The sequence below is a fragment of the Peromyscus leucopus genome, chromosome 20 (genome assembly GCF_004664715.2).
Source record: "Peromyscus leucopus breed LL Stock chromosome 20, UCI_PerLeu_2.1, whole genome shotgun sequence".
NCBI classification, from domain to species: domain Eukaryota; kingdom Metazoa; phylum Chordata; class Mammalia; order Rodentia; family Cricetidae; genus Peromyscus; species Peromyscus leucopus.
Genome location: NC_051080.1, coordinates 37802773 through 37821106, shown reverse-complemented (window position 1 = coordinate 37821106; position 18334 = coordinate 37802773). Strand labels below are relative to the sequence as shown.

Genomic DNA, 18334 nt, shown 5'->3' with positions numbered 1-18334 from the left:
TCTGAGATGCATCTTAAAAGGCACCTGGATAAAAATATACACTATAACCAAACTATCAGTTGTAAAGTAGCACTCTGGTATCACTTCCTTCAATCAGTCGGCTTAACCAATCACAGCCATCACAGGGACCCCACTCTAGCTCTGAATACACTTCCATGTCCTGAATCTGTTGGCTTTTTTGCGACATGCTAAATGCTCATCAATCTTACATCAAGGTTAAGAAGAAAAAGATATATTAAATATCATTCTAGGTCATGGGAATAAACATTACTCACCTGTAACTTCTCATTCAAAAACATAAATATCAGTCTAGTTAAAAAAAAAAAAAAAAAGCGCAATTCCATGATTCCCAATGAACCACTTCACTGAGCTCATCTCTAATCTTCCAACCAGAACAAGGGAAGCTGGGCTCCCGGGGCCCTGATGTTATTTGTTTCTAGCTAAGGAAAGTGCTTAGGAAAGAAAACTGCATTTGATGACTTGCCACTGTTTCCTCTGTCTGAGGATTGTCCCCCGACCCCAACAGTGTTTCACTAAGTAGCTCAGGCTGGCCTTGGACTGCTTTCGTCTCCAAAGTGCTACGACTGAAGCATGCACCATCCATCACACCTGGACTCCTGAGATTCTCTACACCATATACTCTTGGCCTGTTTGAGGCCTGAGTTCAAGGGCCCACTCAGGGTATCTTCCCCAAAGCCTCCTTCCTCATTACATGAACAAAGTAACTGAACTTCTGTGCTAAGAAAACACTGGAACTCTCCAATGATGTTCACTGTCATTTTCTATTGTTTTTTTCTGTACCAGTTTAATCCTTCCTTTTGGTATTCTCAGAACTTCATAAAGCCTTGGTCAACAGGATGCACATATCATGCAAATGTCCATGGCCCACCAATCGTTCATTTGAAAACACCCCACTGAACATCTTAGAAAAGACAGCTAATAACGCATTTGTAAACTGAGGCCACTACTTTCAGTTTAACACAGGGTTAAGACAATCTTTAAGAATTTAAATAGTATCATTGAGTTACAGAACACTAAAGATACTGTGATGGCTTTAATGATTCAAAAATTAGATTAAGAGACTGCTACAGGCAAAAAAAATGAACTTAAAAAGCACTAAAACTAAAAATGATTACAAACATAAAGTAGAAATGGCATTTAAAATCTGTATATATCATAAAAGGTCAAAGATCTACCACAAATTTTATTTGCCCAAGGGCTGTTTAACTCACATCACTGCACCCAGCTTAGAGTAATTTTATTTTTGTTTTGGCTTTTTGAGACAGGGTTTCTTCATGTAGCCCTGGCTGTCCTGGAACTTACTCTGCACACAAGGCTGGCTTCAAAGTCATAGGTCCGCCTGCCTCTGCCTCCCAAGTGCTGGGATTAAAGGGGAGAGTCACCATGCTAGAGTCATTTTAAATTTCAGTCTTTCCTTTTTTTTTTTTTTTTTAAATTTATTTGTTTATTATGTATATAGTATTCTACCTGCATGTGTCCCTTCAGGCCAGAAGAGGGCACCAGATCTCATTACAGATGGTTGTGAGCCACCATGTGGTTGCTGGGAATTGAACTCAGGACCTCTGGAAGAACAGCCAGTGCTCTTAAGCTCTGAGCCATCTCTCCAGCCCCTCAGTCTTTCCTTTTAGAAGATTCTCAGCTTCCTGCCAAAATCGAAGGGTGTCTGAAGCCACACATAACATTCTGATGTTTTTGAAGTGGGTACAAGCAAGCCAACAGTAGTCTATAAACATGCTTTCCTGCTATCTTTTTTTAGAAATCTTTCAATTTATTTTTATTTATTATGTACACAGTGTTCTGCCTGCATGTTTGCTTGCAGGCCAGAAGAGGGCACCAGGTCTCAATATAGATGGTTGTGAGCCACCATGTGGTTGCTGGGAATTGTACTCATGACCTCTTAACCTCTATACCATCTCTCCAGCCCTCCTGCTATCTTAATATGGCACTTTAACTCATTTTTTGGGCTCAGATTTGCTGATTTTCAGGGATTTGCTAAGGACAAACAAATGTGTGGCCTTCAAAAACATTATATCTAGGAATTAAGAAGACAGTTATTCAAAGGCTATATACATGCAATGGTGGTCTATCTGACTATTGTTCAAGCTTTTCTGGTATATGTGGAAGTTCTAAGATGACCTATGTATATGTCCTCCTAATTATTGAGGTTATTTGCCTCAACCCAGGGTTTAATTCAGAAAGGTATATAAATATAAAATAAATCTAGCAAACTGAGTTAAATGTTCTGTGATTTAGGCAAATATTATTATTTATTATTATTAGAGACAGAATCTTACACTGTAGCCCAAGCTGGCTTCAAACTCTTGCCTCCTGGTCCTCCTGCCTTGGCTTCCCAAGTATTGGGATTAAAAATGTGCTACCATGACTGGCTGAAGTAAATTTAATAAATTCCGTATGACAGCAATTTGAAACAGTTAGAACTACATTTGGGTAGGACATAGGCACCAACCTGATACTGATGGACTTTGAGGTAATCCACTCAAGATGAGGAATTATCTTTTTTTTTAAAGTCCAATGCCAAGCTGGTGGCTGTTCTATTAAACTTGACTTTACCTACTAATAGAATTAGGTATTTATGCGAGACTGGAACCACACTGTATTTTATATTTTCTATTATCTCAATGTAAAAGAAGCATCCTCAAAATACTGTTTTTCCTCTGTTCATGTAAGCAATATATAGCCATCCCCTTTAGGAAACTATAAAACAAACAGGCAGACAGATAAAACACTGAAATTAGAGGAAGAAAACAGAAAAACAGTATATGATTCCCCCCAATCCAGAGATAACTAATCTGAATATGTGGACACAGCACAGTCTACTTTAAATCTGCACATGACAGGCTGTGCACAACTTGACTATGGTATGAGGTCCTGCTTACTTTAGCCTTTAGTGTTCATGTAAAAGTCATGACATGAAAGAATGGATTGTATAATTCATGTCCTTGTGCTCATCCTGAGGTGAAAGGCCCAGTGGCAAGTGTGGAGTCACAGAACTATAGCTAGAGAGACACTACTCTTAGGGATTGTTGCTGTAACAGCATGGGGAGCCCCAGATTCCTGGTTTTCTCCATAAACCTACAACAGACCCTGGCAGCCTTGTTGAATCCCCTCAGGCCTATGAGAGTGAGCACGCATCATCACCTGATGGGCCCAGCCTGTTCTGATGCTACTGTATGGCCCTTGCTTGGAGAACTAATTTTGGCAACTGCCAATGCTTGAGCAATAGCCCCTCTTCAATGCTTCACTACTAAGGTTCTCCTTCTCTATACAAGTACTGTGGTTTAAATTCTAAAGACAATAGATAGCCAAATCCCCAGTTCCAAAAAGCTATTTTTAAGATCCTGCAACCCTCACATATTTCATCTTACTAGTTTTGCTACTAATTTTTGGTTAGCAGATATAGTGACGAGACCCCAGGAATCCTACTTAGTCTATATTCTAATGGCTTTTAAGATATTTGTTTTTATTTCAGGTCGGTGAGTACTTTGCCTGCATGTATGTCATCTGTGCATCCTGTGTACGCCTGGTGATGGCAGAAGCTAGAAGCGGGTGTCTGGTCCCCTGGGACAGGAGTTATAGGAGTCTGTGAGCTGCCATATGGGTGCTGGGAACAAAACCCAGGTCCTCTACAAGAACAGCAAGTGCTCTTAACTGCTGTGCCACCTCTCCAGCCACATATATAATTTAATATTAAAAGGTGACAAATGTATCACTAGATTATATCAGGTACCTAAGAGAATCTTATTCATAGTTTCCTAACCAAAAATGAAAAGATAAAAAAAAAAAGATTTAAAGTAAAATCCATGTTGAGAAACATGAAGAGAGATGGGTCCTATGGGCTGAAAGATGTAAAACCTACATTTAGTATCATTCTGTGCATTCAGTAATCAACAAGTTTCCCAAGACAGACAAATGATGCAATAAACTGAAGACCAGGGCCACGGTGAGGCCACAGCCAAGCAATTACAAATCTGAGAGGCCTCCTTACTTGTCTAGCAGCGAAGTTTTGGGGGTTGAGCCCTGTGCCGATTGCTCCAAGGCTGACGTTGGGTAGTGTGGAACCAGAGGGAGACAGCTTGTAGCTGGGAGAAGGGGAGAAGGGAGAGCAGGGAGCCTCATCCCCAAGGCACCCATCTTGATTGGAGAAAGGCAAAGTCAGCTGAAAGGTAGTAGGAGTTAGCCAATCACAATGAGTGTTGGTTAGTGAAGCAACAGAATGCAAGAAGGGAAAGAGAGACACACTAGGAATAAACAAAGTAAGAGTGGATTAGCAATAACCCGGATGAAATTTGCACAACAGACATCATCTGTCATCTTCCTCTGCAGAGACTTCCTCTTAAGTTAGTAACCCAGTTGGTCCACTGTACCAGGACAAGGGTTGCCAGACACTGTTTTTACAAGTCTAATACTGATTATTCTGGTGGTATGGCTCCTGAAGCAGAAGCTAGGCAATCCTCCTGAGAATATGGTGTCACCTAGACAGTCAACAATGCTATGGGCCCAGATCTCCATGTTTTGGTTTTAAATGTCTTATGGGGACCAGGAGCACTATAAAACAATATTCTGAATCAAGGAATAATTTCATTAGAAATGCTAAAAATCGGAACAAGTCAGTAAAAGTTACTTGCTTCAATCAGGAGTGAGAATTTGAAGAATATACCATTTACCTAAATATAAGCCACTAGGGAAGTAGGAAAGATGGAGAGCCTTTCCAGACCCAACTCCAAGCTTGCAGGAGACACATGTGTTTGCACAAAGCCCAGATTTTGCCTGTAGCTGGCACAGCAGCAGGAACAAGAGCGCAGAGTAAGCCTATCTCTAAGTGCCCATGACCTCCTCCAAACCTTCATGAATATCTCAACACTCAGAGCTTCATCACAAACAGTAAGGACAGACGGCTCTCGTTCCTGCCCAATCATCTGTTGACACCAGCTATTTTCATGTCTCCACATTAATGCTGATGATATTCATGTTCTACCTGTTGAGTTCTGTAAGTTTATGCCTTCTCTAGAATTAGCTATCAGAAGACAAATAAGAACACAGTGATTCTCATCCACTTAAACAAAGCATGCAACTCACCTTCTCAAAGTAAGGCCCACTGTCTGCGGTTCCCAAGTCTTTGGAATTAGGTGGACGGAAGCCAGGTCGATCCTTCCTCATGATATCATTAAAATCCCCGAGATTCATTGTTCGCTTGTCCACATCAAATTTCTTATCTGAAAGAACATAAATAAAAACTTCAAGATTTAATATTGCCCTCAAGAGCCACATGAGACCTGGCCCACGTACTCTCTGGGGTCCTGGCAACAAATCCTCTCTACTCTTTGGAATGAGACCAGCAGAGTTCTCACTGGTTCAGGGCTTGTTCTGTCCCTGGTATACATATGGGTCCGCTTTTAGAAATTAAAATATATACCTGGTACAGCTTGTCTACCATGAAGACTGAAGGAGAGCCTTGAGGCAAAACTGACTAAACAGTATTTCGATCACAATTGATGTGTTGGATGAATACATCTTACTCATGAAGTCACATGTTCTCAGTGAGAGAAGTTGCCTGTTTTGCTTATTAGCACCTGCTAGATACATGGTTGGAGTTTTAAAGTAGTTATGGGAATAGAAAGATCACAGAGGCACACCTGTTGCCCGAAAATTCAAAGCTTAGGAATTAAACAGAGCGCCTGCTCAGCCAGGTCTGAATGTGCAATGACTGTTTCCTCCTCTCTGAGCCCAACAAATCTTTGCTTGATAACATCAATGGGTTACAGCTCAAACACTGTTACCGTTGATATCCAGGACTGTTTCTCTTACACTCAGTTTGATTCTTTTTGTGTTCCCTGGGGTGAGCAAGAGCATTACTGAGAAAATCCCCACAGATGAAGGCTGTCCCTATCTGCTTTAGTCACAGTGGAGCAGTATGTCAATGATGAACCATCCTGGGGTACAGTCAACTTAAGGGTCTAGTCTAGCAGTACCACAGACACATTAAAATAATCTGAATTTAGCTTTCAGTACTCAAAAAAAAAAAAAAAAAAAAAAAAAATCTGAGCCAGGTGGTGGTAGCCCATACACCTTTAATCCAAGCACTCAGGAGGCAAAGGCAGGAGGATCTCTGTGAGTTCGAGGCCAGCCTGGTCTACAGAGTGAGATCCAGGACAGACAGCTATGGATACACAGAGAAACCCTGTCTCAGAAAAAAGAAAAACAAAACAAAACAAAACAAAGACAGAAGGAAAAAGAAATCTGGATGCTGGTAAGGCATGGTCCAGTCAAGCTTGTGATTTTCATGCAACAACTGCCTCAGGTAGAGCAAGGCCTGCTGAGGCAGACACGCCTTTTTCACAGTTACCAGTTCACCCAGAATGCAACATTCCTTTACATTCTTTCCTGGCTCTCCAGTCACTTGAAATTTCAACCTCTACACTGTATCTGGCATGAAATCTTATATAGAGCAAAATGTTCGGTAAATGTCTATCCATTTGACTGCCTCAACTCAAGCAGGGCAGGAGATCCCAAGGGCCTGTCATGTCCATGGATAAACCCCAAATCCTATTTGTGGACTGATACACACCTACAGACAAATCCATTTTGCTGCTTGGGTTATCTTCTGTTTGACTCTGAACAAAACAAAGCAAACACAAGTGAGAAACAATTGCACACATTTTTAATCATAGAAGAGGTGCCATTTTGCATGTGAAAGCCACATCTTACCACAAGCACCCCACAAGACCCTCTGCAGTGAACTTTAAACTGAAGTGAAGACTGTAACATTTTTGCTGTCACAATTTGATGGCCATCATCATTCAATTCACATGTAATCATCCTCAGTAGAGCTATGGACAGAGAACCAGTTCAACAGCTCCCTGGAGAAATAGTCATCCTTAAGTATGCAGGACCGATCCCACAAGTGGTAGCCAAACAATGACAACTTCTTCTTGTGACTTGTCAAGTCGTCAAATCTTCAACTGTGCAGCCAAACTAAATCATTTGTCTTTTGGCAACCAGGACAGGATGTCCCCACAGTGTTCCCAAGAGATAAGGAAATTAGAGATTCTGCATGAATTATTCTCTAGATAATGAATCCTATCGTAGTTTTTCTGGTTGCTTTCTTTTTAAAAACAATGATGCATACACTGGTACAAATGTCATTTAAGTGTCTCTTTTGTCCCCACCTTTCCAAGGAAAAGGACACAAAGACAATTCACTTTTAATGTTGGTGCCTTAATAAAAGAGAAAATAATAATGCTTACCTCTAAGGGCCAAGAACATTGCTTCACCCATATTTAAATCTGTAATTTTGTAATGTACATGGCAGTAGTCCTTAAATTTGTACTAAGTCTGAAATTTGGGATAGTTTACACATGAGAAAAATAAAACTTACCAGCAATCCCATATTTGAAAACTGTTTGGCAAGAGGATTCATCCATGAATCATTGTTTCCTCCTTTTAGTGAGCACTACAGAAATGAAACACAGAACCTCAGTCACAGACCTTATCACAGCCTTCCAAGCCAAGGGTTAACCTTTCTGAACCTAATAGCTTGCCATTTTGATATTTTACCTATTACTTTAATGGCTAATAAGCCCTAAGTCCAGCCATTTTACTTTTTAGTTCAGTTTTTACTCCTACTCATCACAGTGAACTGGAAAAGATTTACTTTTCACATAGAAAGAAGTCAGTTACCAGGTTGTTTAAAAACGTTAACTTCTGCATGCTACCTCAGCCACCTCTAGTAAGATGCTCTCCTGTGACCCCAGCAGGATTCTGTCAGGGAAAGAACTGCTACTGGTGAGTGTTGTTTGGAAAGGGCCTGTTTCAGCTGGACACGACTCTCTGCGTGGGAACAATGTGGAATGCATCCAAGGAGCCTTCATCTGGCTCACAGCATAAGGGTCACTGGTTCTCAGTGGGAAAGAGGCCTGGACAAAGATACTATCCTTGAGTTCCAGGGACAATGGAAGGAGGGTAGGTCTGTGACTCCCAGGATGCTCTGTTTTCTCCATCTGCTCCATACCCACTCCTGTGAAGGCAGGATTCGGGGGATGGGGTTGCTGGAATGGGGTTTGGGCTTTGTGTAGCTGTGCATTCTATAGGTAAAAACTCCATGTGCTATGTATGATATATCGTAACTGTTATTATTGTTGTTATTTGAGATAGGATGTCCTCAAACTGACTGTGTAACCTAGGATAACCCTAAACTCTTGATCCTCCAGAATCTGTCTTCAAGGGCTCTGATTACAGATGTGCACCACCTCATCTGGCTCAAGATATATATATTTAAAGTAATGGGATACTTATATTTAGTTAAGATATTTTTAAAAAATCCCCATGAAGGAAGCAGAGACAGGGAGTTTTCTAGTGTAGAAGAAAACAACTCTTTGTGAAAATACTTAATCTCACTGAACTGCATATTTAAAAATGGTTAAGGTGACAATTTTTACATTATGTGTATTTTAACACATTAAAAAAAACCATCCTTAGTATTGAAGGTCAGAATCACTGTCATCAGAGTTGAAACATTCAACTCCCAATTAAGTACATCTTAGTTACCACTTGAATGGGAGGATTCAATTAGGATCTTTCACTCAATCTGGATCCACGGCTAATTTGCAAAAGGTCAAAAGACTGCTAAAGCAGACCAGACAACATGAGAGTTTGAAGATGCTGAGCAGTATAGTGCAATTTCTTTAGTGACTAGAGAAAGGAAAGTCAAGTCCTTAGGGAAGGGAAACCCAGGAAGAATGGCCTCAACCAATGTTTCTAACAGAAACCCACAGCTTCAGGTCAAGGGATGAAGGCTACCGGAAGGTCTCGCAAGATAGTATGGGGATCTGAAGCCCAGGAGGAGATCGGCTAGGAAGCATTTCACAGGGCAGCAGGGGTTTCAGGGTGAAATTGAGCATGTGGGTGTTTGTTACTTATTTCTACCCCCCCCCATCTCTCTCTCTAGGGAAAGTGAGTTGGGAGGCACAGCCTGGCACAGGATGTGAGGAAAGCATTTAGTTATGGCAGCGGAAAAACTGGGGCTGGCTTTCATTTTACTGGAAGAAGGGCTCTGGACCTTGGGATGACTCACTGATCACTACTGGAAAGCCAGTATTATCTTCATTTGGTGTCTTTTCTACATTTTCATGGAGAGTTACCCATAGGATTTCTTTGTCTTTAAATGCAAAAGCACAAAGCATTTTTAAAACAGGCCTCAAGCACTTAAAATAAATTATAACGTGGAAACCAAAACTCAATTACCTCCACCTTACAAATTTTATTTTATCCACAGTGCCACTTCACGATTTCAAAGTCATGGGACAGGAAGATGAGAGGGTATAAGGGAAGTAGTTATTAATCGATAAGGAAATACTTTCCCTTTATTAGAATCCCAGTGACTGCAGCTGCCTCATTCCCTCCGTGAACAAACTCCCAGTTCTGCCTTCTAGGAATAAATAAGCAAGCCGAAGCATTTCGGAAGCACTACCTTCATCTGTTTCTTCCCTCCTTGTCCCCAGCTTGCTGAGTTGTGGGAGGAAGTGCTTCCCTGAGAGCCGGCGGTGTTCCAGACTCCTCCATCATCCTCCTCTTCCCAGCTAGGATGGCGAGCTCCTGTGACCGGCCCGTCACTCTCCCCCCAGCCGTCTTGCATAGATTTGGAATCTTTAAGGAAAGAGTGAACCATGAAACAAAATTAGAGACATTTCTTGCAAATGCAGCATTTTAGTATATTTGCAGTTTTGTCTGCTCTAGCTACACGGTAAGGCAAATGCATTATACTTAAAGAGAGCAGACAACAGACCTTAAAATCAAAATCTTTTGACTGCTTCCATGGTTCTTCCTGGAACCAATGAGATAGCAATTTCAAAACTTAAAAGAAATCATCACTATTATAAGAAATTTCAGAACTGGGTGATGGTGCATACTTGCAATTCCACCACTTTGGAAGCTGAGGCAGGAGAATTACCAGGAGTTTGAGGCCAGCAGGGACTACTACAGACACTATCCCAAACAAATCAGCAAAAAGAGTGTGTTTGTGGGATAGTGAATGAATACGAATATATATGAATTTCACATTTCACTGAGAAGAAACTGGTTTCTCTTAATGAGCAGGGCTGCTGAAGTGAATTTTGAATGCTGCAGGCATTTCAAATAGGTATGGCCAAAAAACCAGCGGTCTACCTTGTTTGGGATGAGACTGAAATAAGAATGGGAATAAAAAACACAAGGCCGCCGGGCGGTGGTGGCGCACGCCTTTAATCCCAGCACTTGGGAGGCAGAGGCAGGCGGATCTCTGTGAGTTCGAGGCCAGCCTGGGCTACCAAGTGAGTTCCAGGAAAGGCGCAAAGCTACATAGAGAAACCCTGTCTCGAAAAACCAAAAAAAAAAAAAAAAACACAAGGCCATGGAAACCTGAAGCTTATTAGGTCCATAAACATATCTGAAATGTATTAGCTGAGGAGGATCTTAGATGTGGCTTCAGTAAGAAAAGATAAAATGTAGAAGACAGAATGGGAGAAGAAAAGAAAGATGGGACAGCCAGAGAGGAGGGAACTGGACACCAGTCTCCAGTATGTTCTACTACCATACTCTTTAAACAAATGTTGTTAATATGAAGTCTGTAAGAAAACATTAATTTTCCTCCAAAACTACTGTACAGAATTGGGTTTGTCTTCTTCAAGTAGAGTAGGGGCTGGGAAAATGGCTCTTCTCTGTACTACTTCCAGGGACAGCTGCTATCCTTGAGACCAGGCCTATGAGAGCCAAGTAAGTTCCCACTTGCAAAGCATGGGGCTGTTGCCTCTTCTAACTGTGGTATCCCACGCTATAGCAGGTCCAAGTGAAGCCAGAACTCTCCCAAGGAGTTCATCCTAACCACAGGAAGGGACTTTCTGGTGGAAGAGCAATAGGCAAGACTGTTGCTCAAAGTACTAACAGCCAGATGCTACAAGAGGTTACAGTTTTATATAACCTGCATTGTACTGTATAAGCTTAGGATTTATATCACCTACTGATAAGCAATAGGAATTTAAAACCAAATATACATAGCATACTGATCTCTTTATAAAAATGGGTTGAGAGAGATGGCACTGACTGCTATTTCTGAGGATCCAGGTTCAATTCCTAGCACCCACATGGCAGTTCGTAACTGTCTATAACTCCAGTCCCAGAGAATTCAAAGCCACTGAGGGCATGTGATGCACAGACATACATGCAGGCAAATACTCTTAAACATAAAATAAATAATAGTAAAAGTTTAAAAAAATGTGAAGCTAAGCAACTGATACTTCCTTTCAGAGAAGAACTGAACTTTTAACAAATGTTTTCCATAAAAAAGGGATTAGGAGGCAAGGCTCACATCACACCTTTAATCCCAGTGCCTGGGACTCTGAGTTCCAGGCCACACTGAGCTACATAGTGAGACCTTGTACAAAAACCCCCCAAAACAAAAAAATAAAAAGTGGGGTCAGTGGGTAAAGACGCTTGCCACCAAGCCTGACGACTTGATTGATTTTGTTCCCTGTAATCTGAATTTTTCTTTTCCTGGAGCTGAGGACCAAACCCAGGGCCTTGCGCTTGCTAGGCAAGTAAGTGCTCTACCACTGAGCTAACTCCCCAACCCCCTGGATGTTTTTTTAAAAGTGAGAATCAACTCCACAAAACTGTCCTCTGACCTTCAACTAACCTACACACTCCAAGTGCACACACTTGTGTACACACACACACACACACACACACACACACACATTTTTGTAAGAGTGGGTCTCAGGCTATAGCTCAGTGGTAGGGCACTTGCCTAGCTCTAGGCCCTGAATTAATACTCAACAGAAAAGCACCTGATTTTGTTGTTGTTTCGAGACAGGGTTTCTCTGTGTAGCAGCCTTGGCTGTCCTGGAACTCACTTTGTAGACCAGGCTCACTTGGAACTCATAGAGATCCACTTGCCTCTGCCTCCTGAGTACTGAGATTAAAGGCATACACCACCATCATCTGGCTAAGCATCTGATTTTTAATCATAAGACTTAGTATCAAATGTAAGGCATTTTTGGCTGTGGAAGAACATACCTCACCATTATCAGCTGAATGATTTACTCTTTCCTCTGAGCATCCAGAGAAAGGGCAAGAGCTACAATTACAAATGACACTGACCAACCAAACGTATTACAGAATACGGGAGAGAAAATGATGGATTTGTGGTAGCGGAGAGGTGATTCTGAAGCTGGTAAAGGCTGTAAAAATCCTACAGTCCTGCTAAACAATCCGTGTCAGGCCTCATAAGCAATCTGGATCTACTTCAAGTTAACAAGATCCTATTTCCCATGATAACACAACTGACTTCACAATGGAAATCATGAGAACGAGGTCTTCAGATTTCTCCAGAAGTCTATGAAGTGGAATGGATCAAGACCTTTGAAAGACAACAGAGCCCCATAGGCATGGTTGTGAACTCTAGATTAAATCTAATATATTCCTCACAAAGTTCTGAGTTTCATGGGATATACTTAATCTTTTTTCCTATCTAAAGTTTTGAGTATTCCATAAAATTTCATTATTTAACCAAAAACCTTAACCCTTAAGTCTGCTACACAGTAGAAATGAGATGTTGCAACATGTTTATGAAAGTTACAGTCAAGTAGAAATGTGCACCTGATACTAAATTCTCATTTTAATCGAATAACAGTTTGCAGATTATAGTGACTACAAATTGTCAGTTACATCAAGTGTAGCTTATTCTTCATTTAAAAACTTGACATCTCTGTCAGAAAAAAAAACCAAACAAACTAACCAAAGAAAAAACCAACCAAACAACCCCCCACCTAAAATTCTCCTATGTGAGTAGACGACTGAGAAATCATGTCTTAATTATATGAAGGGGAAAAAAAAGGAGAAATCAAGTAGCTACAATGAACATATTTACATTTCTGAGTAAAAATGCACAATATTCAAACTACAGTTCTAGATACTAAATCTAGCTTGTTTCTTTTTCCTTACATTCACTTACTGTTTGTGGGTCATGTGCATGTATGCTGTCAAAGAACAACTTGCTCAAGTTGGTTTCTTCTTCTACAATGTGAGTTTGGGGAACAAACTCAGTAACATATGAGGACAGTACTTGAGGAGCCTGCATTTTTGTTTGTTTGTTTGTGTTGTTGCTGTTGTTATATTTTATTTTTTGAGACAGGGTCTCAGCATGAACCCTGGCTGTGCTGGGACTCACTCTGTAGACCAGGCTGGCCTTGAACTCACTCATAGAGACCAACCTGCCTGCTTCTGTCTTCTGAGTGTGCCACCATGCCTGGACATTCATTTGCTTTTAAATCAATAATATGAATGACTTTTAGCTCACTGTAAACACCTGAACACATGCCAGCAACATTCACTACCATTGCTGCTATTTAATGTTTCAGGTTATGAATTGCATCAACCCAGCATTTTAAATAAAATAGCCCTCACCAGAGTGCCTTATTTCCTAGTTAACAAGGAATTCCTCAAATTCAAAACCAAGTCTACTTACTGGGTTTCATGGCATTGGGAGCGCTGGCAGGTGTGTTTCCCCAGCCTGTGGTCGATGCTCCTGCATCATCCATTTCACCCCACCCAGGACTGCTTTCATTTGGCTCACCCCAGGCTGAAGTCCCGTTATCTGGAGCTGGTGGTGTGCTTTTGCTCCAGACTGTAAGAAAGAAATGTGTGTCTCTAAGGATCCAGTGAATACTTAACATCCAGTGGAGGTGAAGTGGGGAAAACAGTTATATTATCTTGGCAGAAACAAATTCAACCTTCATGGAAGGCATCTGGCAAAGCCACTTTTCAAAGGCCCAATATAGATAACTTCTGACCCAGTAACTCCACTGCCAGGAAACTGTACCCTAGATATACGTACTAAAGTGATAAAATTCTATGTACAACGATACTGACTATATTGACTCTAGAAAAACTGGAAGCAATTTAAACATCAGAAGGAGATAGGTTATATCAAGTGTGGGTAAAGTGCAACTTAAATATCTACCAGAGGGGACAGGTTAGACAAATAGTGGGCCCATCAAATGAAAACAATTAGGAGAAAGACCTGTACGTGCTACAAAAAGCTTAAACACAGACATAGCTACAGGAATATTGCCTGCCTACCGGGGAAAGGCCCTGGGATCCAGTCTCAGGATTCCTGCCTCTTCCCCTCAAAAAGTCCACAAAAAAGCAAGTTGAACACTGCAGAAAAATAATCCCTTCCCTGTTTAAAAAAATTAAGGCTTAGGTATATTTGTAATAGATAAGAGCAAGATTTATGAATGAAAACAAATTCTAAGAGATTTCAGTGAGAAACCCAAGAGGCTAAGATTCTCTCATTTATTATCTTTTACTTTTCTGTATAGTTTGAACAGGTTTTCTATGTGAACAGAAAAATTTAAAATATTAGCAAGTGTAATTCTAGATATGATGTTAAAGAGTAATCTTTCTATTTCTGTCCTCATTTTTTAAAAATTTTTACTTTATTAATTTTTTATGTGCATTGGTGTTTTGCCTGCATGTATCTCTGTGTGAGGGTGTCGGATCCCCTGGAACTGGAGTTAAAGACAGTTGTGAGCTGCCATATTGGTGCTGGGAATTGAAGCCAGATTCTCTGGAAGAGCAGCCAGTGCTCTTACCAGCTAAGCCATCTCTCCAGCCTTCTTTTTTTTTAATTCTTAAAAAAAGAGCTAGTTAAAAACAGTCACTCTGAATGATAATTAGTGTTACTAATTACATTTACTTAAAAACTGGGTTTACTTTGAATACTGGGAAACTTAACATTATGATTAATTTTTAACTAAAAACAAACAACCCGGATTTTCTAAATTGGTGAGTCTTTTACAGGGACATTCAGGCCAAACGGAGAATAGAATTAAAAGTTGTTGGAACAGTTTAGTATCTGTCCTGAGATCATCTTTTAAGTATGCTCCTTTCAACAGCCAACCATTAAGTCACTTGGAAGGAAGTGAGACTGTAGCTTAGGGTACAGTGCTTGCTTAGCATGTACAAATCTCGCGGTTTAAGCCCGAGCACCAAAAAATCAATACATTTGGAGACCTCAACTGTTCAGATGCCAGCTGTAACACAGCACTGTGGTGGCTTCTGGAAGAGCATCACAGGATACTCTCCTTTGCTGGGGGAAAGAAGCACAGGGGGGTGGGGTCATAGGTGGAGTTAGGAAGTAAAGAGAGTAGGTCGCCGCTTTCTTCTTTAGTTCTTTATTTTTAAACTCAGAGTAGTTTTTTTCCAAGAGAAATAAGATGTTTGGTGGTTGTTGTTTTTAAATCATGCAGACCAATACAACTTCAGAAAAATAATTATGGGAACCTAGCCAGTGGTGGTGGTGGCATATGCTTTAATCCAGCACTCGGGAGGCAGAGGTAGGCGGATCTGTGAGTTCAAGGCCAGCCTGGGCTACAGAGTGAGTTCCAGGACAGCCAGGGTACACAGAGAAACTCTGTCTTGAAAAACTAATAATGATAATAATAATAATAATAATAATAATAATAATAATAATAATAGGGACCCAGAGTATCATCATCTTTTCCTTGTACCAAGAAAGACCACTGTAACATACTGGAGCAGATGCCATCTCTAGTGCCCTTCAGGAAGAGGTTCTCAGAGCAACGAAGCTGGAGTTGGAGAAACAATCCCCAGAGTAAGTTCAACGATGCATCTTAACAGATATGGCTTGGACTAGGATTTCTTTTCTTTGCTCAAACCTATGAGAAAAGAGTAGGTGCCTACCTGATGCTGATTTTCCGGTCATTGGGGTAGGCAGGTTTGGTTCACGAGGCGGTGGGCCCCCTTGGGAATTCTTATCCCACAGGTTCACATTCTTGTAGTTGTAACTGTTAGGGTCTCCCCAAGCTGAAGTGCCATCATCGATGTCCATTTTTCGGCTAATTGACTGCGGGGATGGCTCCTCCCAACCACTGGGTTCATCATCCTTAGCGGTTGCAGGCTGGGGCCCACTGCTCCAGTTGGAATTGGAAGGTCGAACACTGCCTGGAGGTGGTGGGGGTGGGCCTCCCCATGAACCAGAAGCCTCTGGCTGTGGCGGTGGCGGTGGCTGCTGCTGTTGGTGTTGTTTATTCCAGGAACTGGGCTGTCTCCCCGTCTCAGTCCACGCAGGGGATCTTTTGCAATCTTCCCAGCCACCTTTTGAAGCTAGGTTTGCATTCCCACCGTTACCCCAAGTTCCAATTTCATTCTGCCCTCCTTCACCCCACCCAGATACAGGCTTATTTGCAGAACTTTCCCAATTGTTATTTTTCACTTGATCAACCTCCTCGCCCCAACCATTCTTCCCAGAAGTCCATCCTGGGTTGGGCTGGCGCCCACCTCCCCACCCCTGATCCTTGCAGGAACTCTCATTCCAAGAGGAAGGGGTCTTTTCATCTGCTCGTCCTCCTCCCCAGTTAGAAGAGTTGTTGTTCTTATAGTCATTCCAGCCTCCTGTGCTCTTGGGGTCCTTCCACTCGGTCGAGGCTGAGAGCTCCCCCCATCCAGACTTCATTTGATTGCTTTGGCTGGGTGCATCTCCCCAGCCCCCTGAGTTCTTGGTCTGTGTGGCAGCGCTCTCCCACCCCTCAGTTCCTTTGTCAGATTTCCCCTCAGGCCTTGGCACCTCTTCAATATCCCACACTGTGTCCTGCTTAATTTGAGTTTGACCCCAGCCAGTGTTTGAGAGCACCCTGGGGTCCAAGTCAGTTCGGCTCAAAAGAGTCTGCAAGACGGCCTGGCAATCAGGATGTGTGGGCCTGTACGACCGACGGCCGGAGTTATGACTGTCTGTACTTCCTGCTTTGTGGTTGCTTCCAGTGCTTTGACCTCCAACTTCACTTCCTGCGGAGCTGGAAGACCGTCCCCAACAGGGAGCCTGGGCATTGCCGTGGTTTTCAGGGAGGGGGTGGCCCTTCTGATTGTCCCATGCTCCAGTGCTAGAATTTGGTTGGTTTGGACCACTCCATTCTCCAATTTTCAACTCATCAGACCCAGTCGGCTGTTTCCATTCTCCCTGAGAGACCCCAGATGTCATTTTGTTCCCTTCACCCCACTTGCTGTCATTAGAGTCCTGAGGGCCAAAGCTCCAGGACCCACCCGGAGACCTGTTATTGTTGTCCCAAGAGTCAGTTTTTGACCCGGTTGATTTTGGAACAGAAGCTCCTTTCCAGGAGTCCTCTCTGTCTTTTCCATTGTTCCCATTATTTCCAGAATTGCTTTGTCCAGAGACTGTGTCAGTTCCAGAAGGCCCCCTAGCTGCACCCCAAGACCCAACACTCCCAGTCTTTCGATCTCCAGTGCTTTGTGAAGGGGCATCAGTGCTCCTGGAGGTGTTCCCCAAGCCCATCCCAAAGGGCATTCCCTTATTTTCCATGGGGTTTGGTGAACTTAAGTTCAAGGAGTTAGTGTTTCCATTTTTTGGTCCATCAGTGTTATGAATCTGAGCCTGTTCTCTGCCAGAGACAACAAAATTAACACCCGCATTTTCCATCTTTGACTGCTGTTCCCTGGATGCCTGACCTACTGTGCTCACTTGTGCACCGGAATTGCTATTTTCTGTCTCCAACGCCCCTTTCCTAGAAGTTCCTTCTTGGACCAACGCCGGCCAGGCAGATGGGTTGCTATTTGGGTTAAAGTTGCTGAAGCCAGAGCCAGGTCCAATTCGATCTTGACCGCTCACATTCCTCCAATTTCCTAGTCCATTGTTGCTGTCTGAAGTAGAGTTGGAAGATTGAACAGATTTAGCCTTAGGGTCAGACTTCCAGACCCCAAGATTACATTCGTTCCCGGAACTTGCAGACTGGCACTGGCTCCCTTTGCCTTTGTTACTAGTGGTGCTTCCTGGCAGAGTGCTCTTCTCAGAGCCAGGGTTCGAGGCACTGTTGTTATCGGTGGTGTTTTCGGAAGAAGATTCAGTGTCTTTGCTGGCAATACAAGGCCACTCTTCCATGTCAGACCCGTCTACAATCACCTTGTCCCAGATGTGAAGTGGGTTGGGGGAGGCGCCGTTGTTGGAGGAGGCTCCCGGGCCCCAAGTGGAATTTGCATAATTTGAAGCAGCAGCACCTCCAAGGGTTGACTCTGGGAAAGAGATCATCGGTCAGCCATAGCTGCATACATCTTTATCAATACCTGGAGTGCTGACTGCCCCAGGAGAGCTCACTGATCTCTCCTAGACTGGCCTGTCTACCTGGTCGATCTTCCTGTGTGATTTAACACAGCATCTAGAGTCACTTTTGTCTTTATGTGTATGTGCTTATGTGAGCATGCCATGGTGCCAGTGTGGAGGTTCGAGGAT

General features: G+C 42.4%; 1 protein-coding gene across 8 annotated transcripts in view; it reads right to left on the bottom strand.

The window, feature by feature from the left end:
- The window catches only part of Tnrc6b (trinucleotide repeat containing adaptor 6B), a 233601-nt gene that overhangs the window by 30919 nt on the left and 184348 nt on the right, over positions 1 to 18334 (bottom strand). For 5 of the 8 annotated variants that reach the window (XM_037197686.1, XM_028871189.2, XM_037197684.1 and 2 more), the window contains 7 exons: positions 15778 to 18117; positions 13538 to 13696; positions 9509 to 9684; positions 7418 to 7492; positions 6608 to 6653; positions 5119 to 5255; positions 4028 to 4198 (listed from right to left, as the gene is read on the bottom strand). In XM_037197686.1, the coding sequence (XP_037053581.1) occupies positions 4028 to 4198; positions 5119 to 5255; positions 6608 to 6653; positions 7418 to 7492; positions 9509 to 9684; positions 13538 to 13696; positions 15778 to 18117 (3104 nt within the window). The remainder of the gene's footprint in view (positions 1 to 4027; positions 4199 to 5118; positions 5256 to 6607; positions 6654 to 7417; positions 7493 to 9508; positions 9685 to 13537; positions 13697 to 15777; positions 18118 to 18334) is intronic. The other 3 variants (XM_028871192.2, XM_028871193.2, XM_028871194.2) reach the window with 3 other exon arrangements.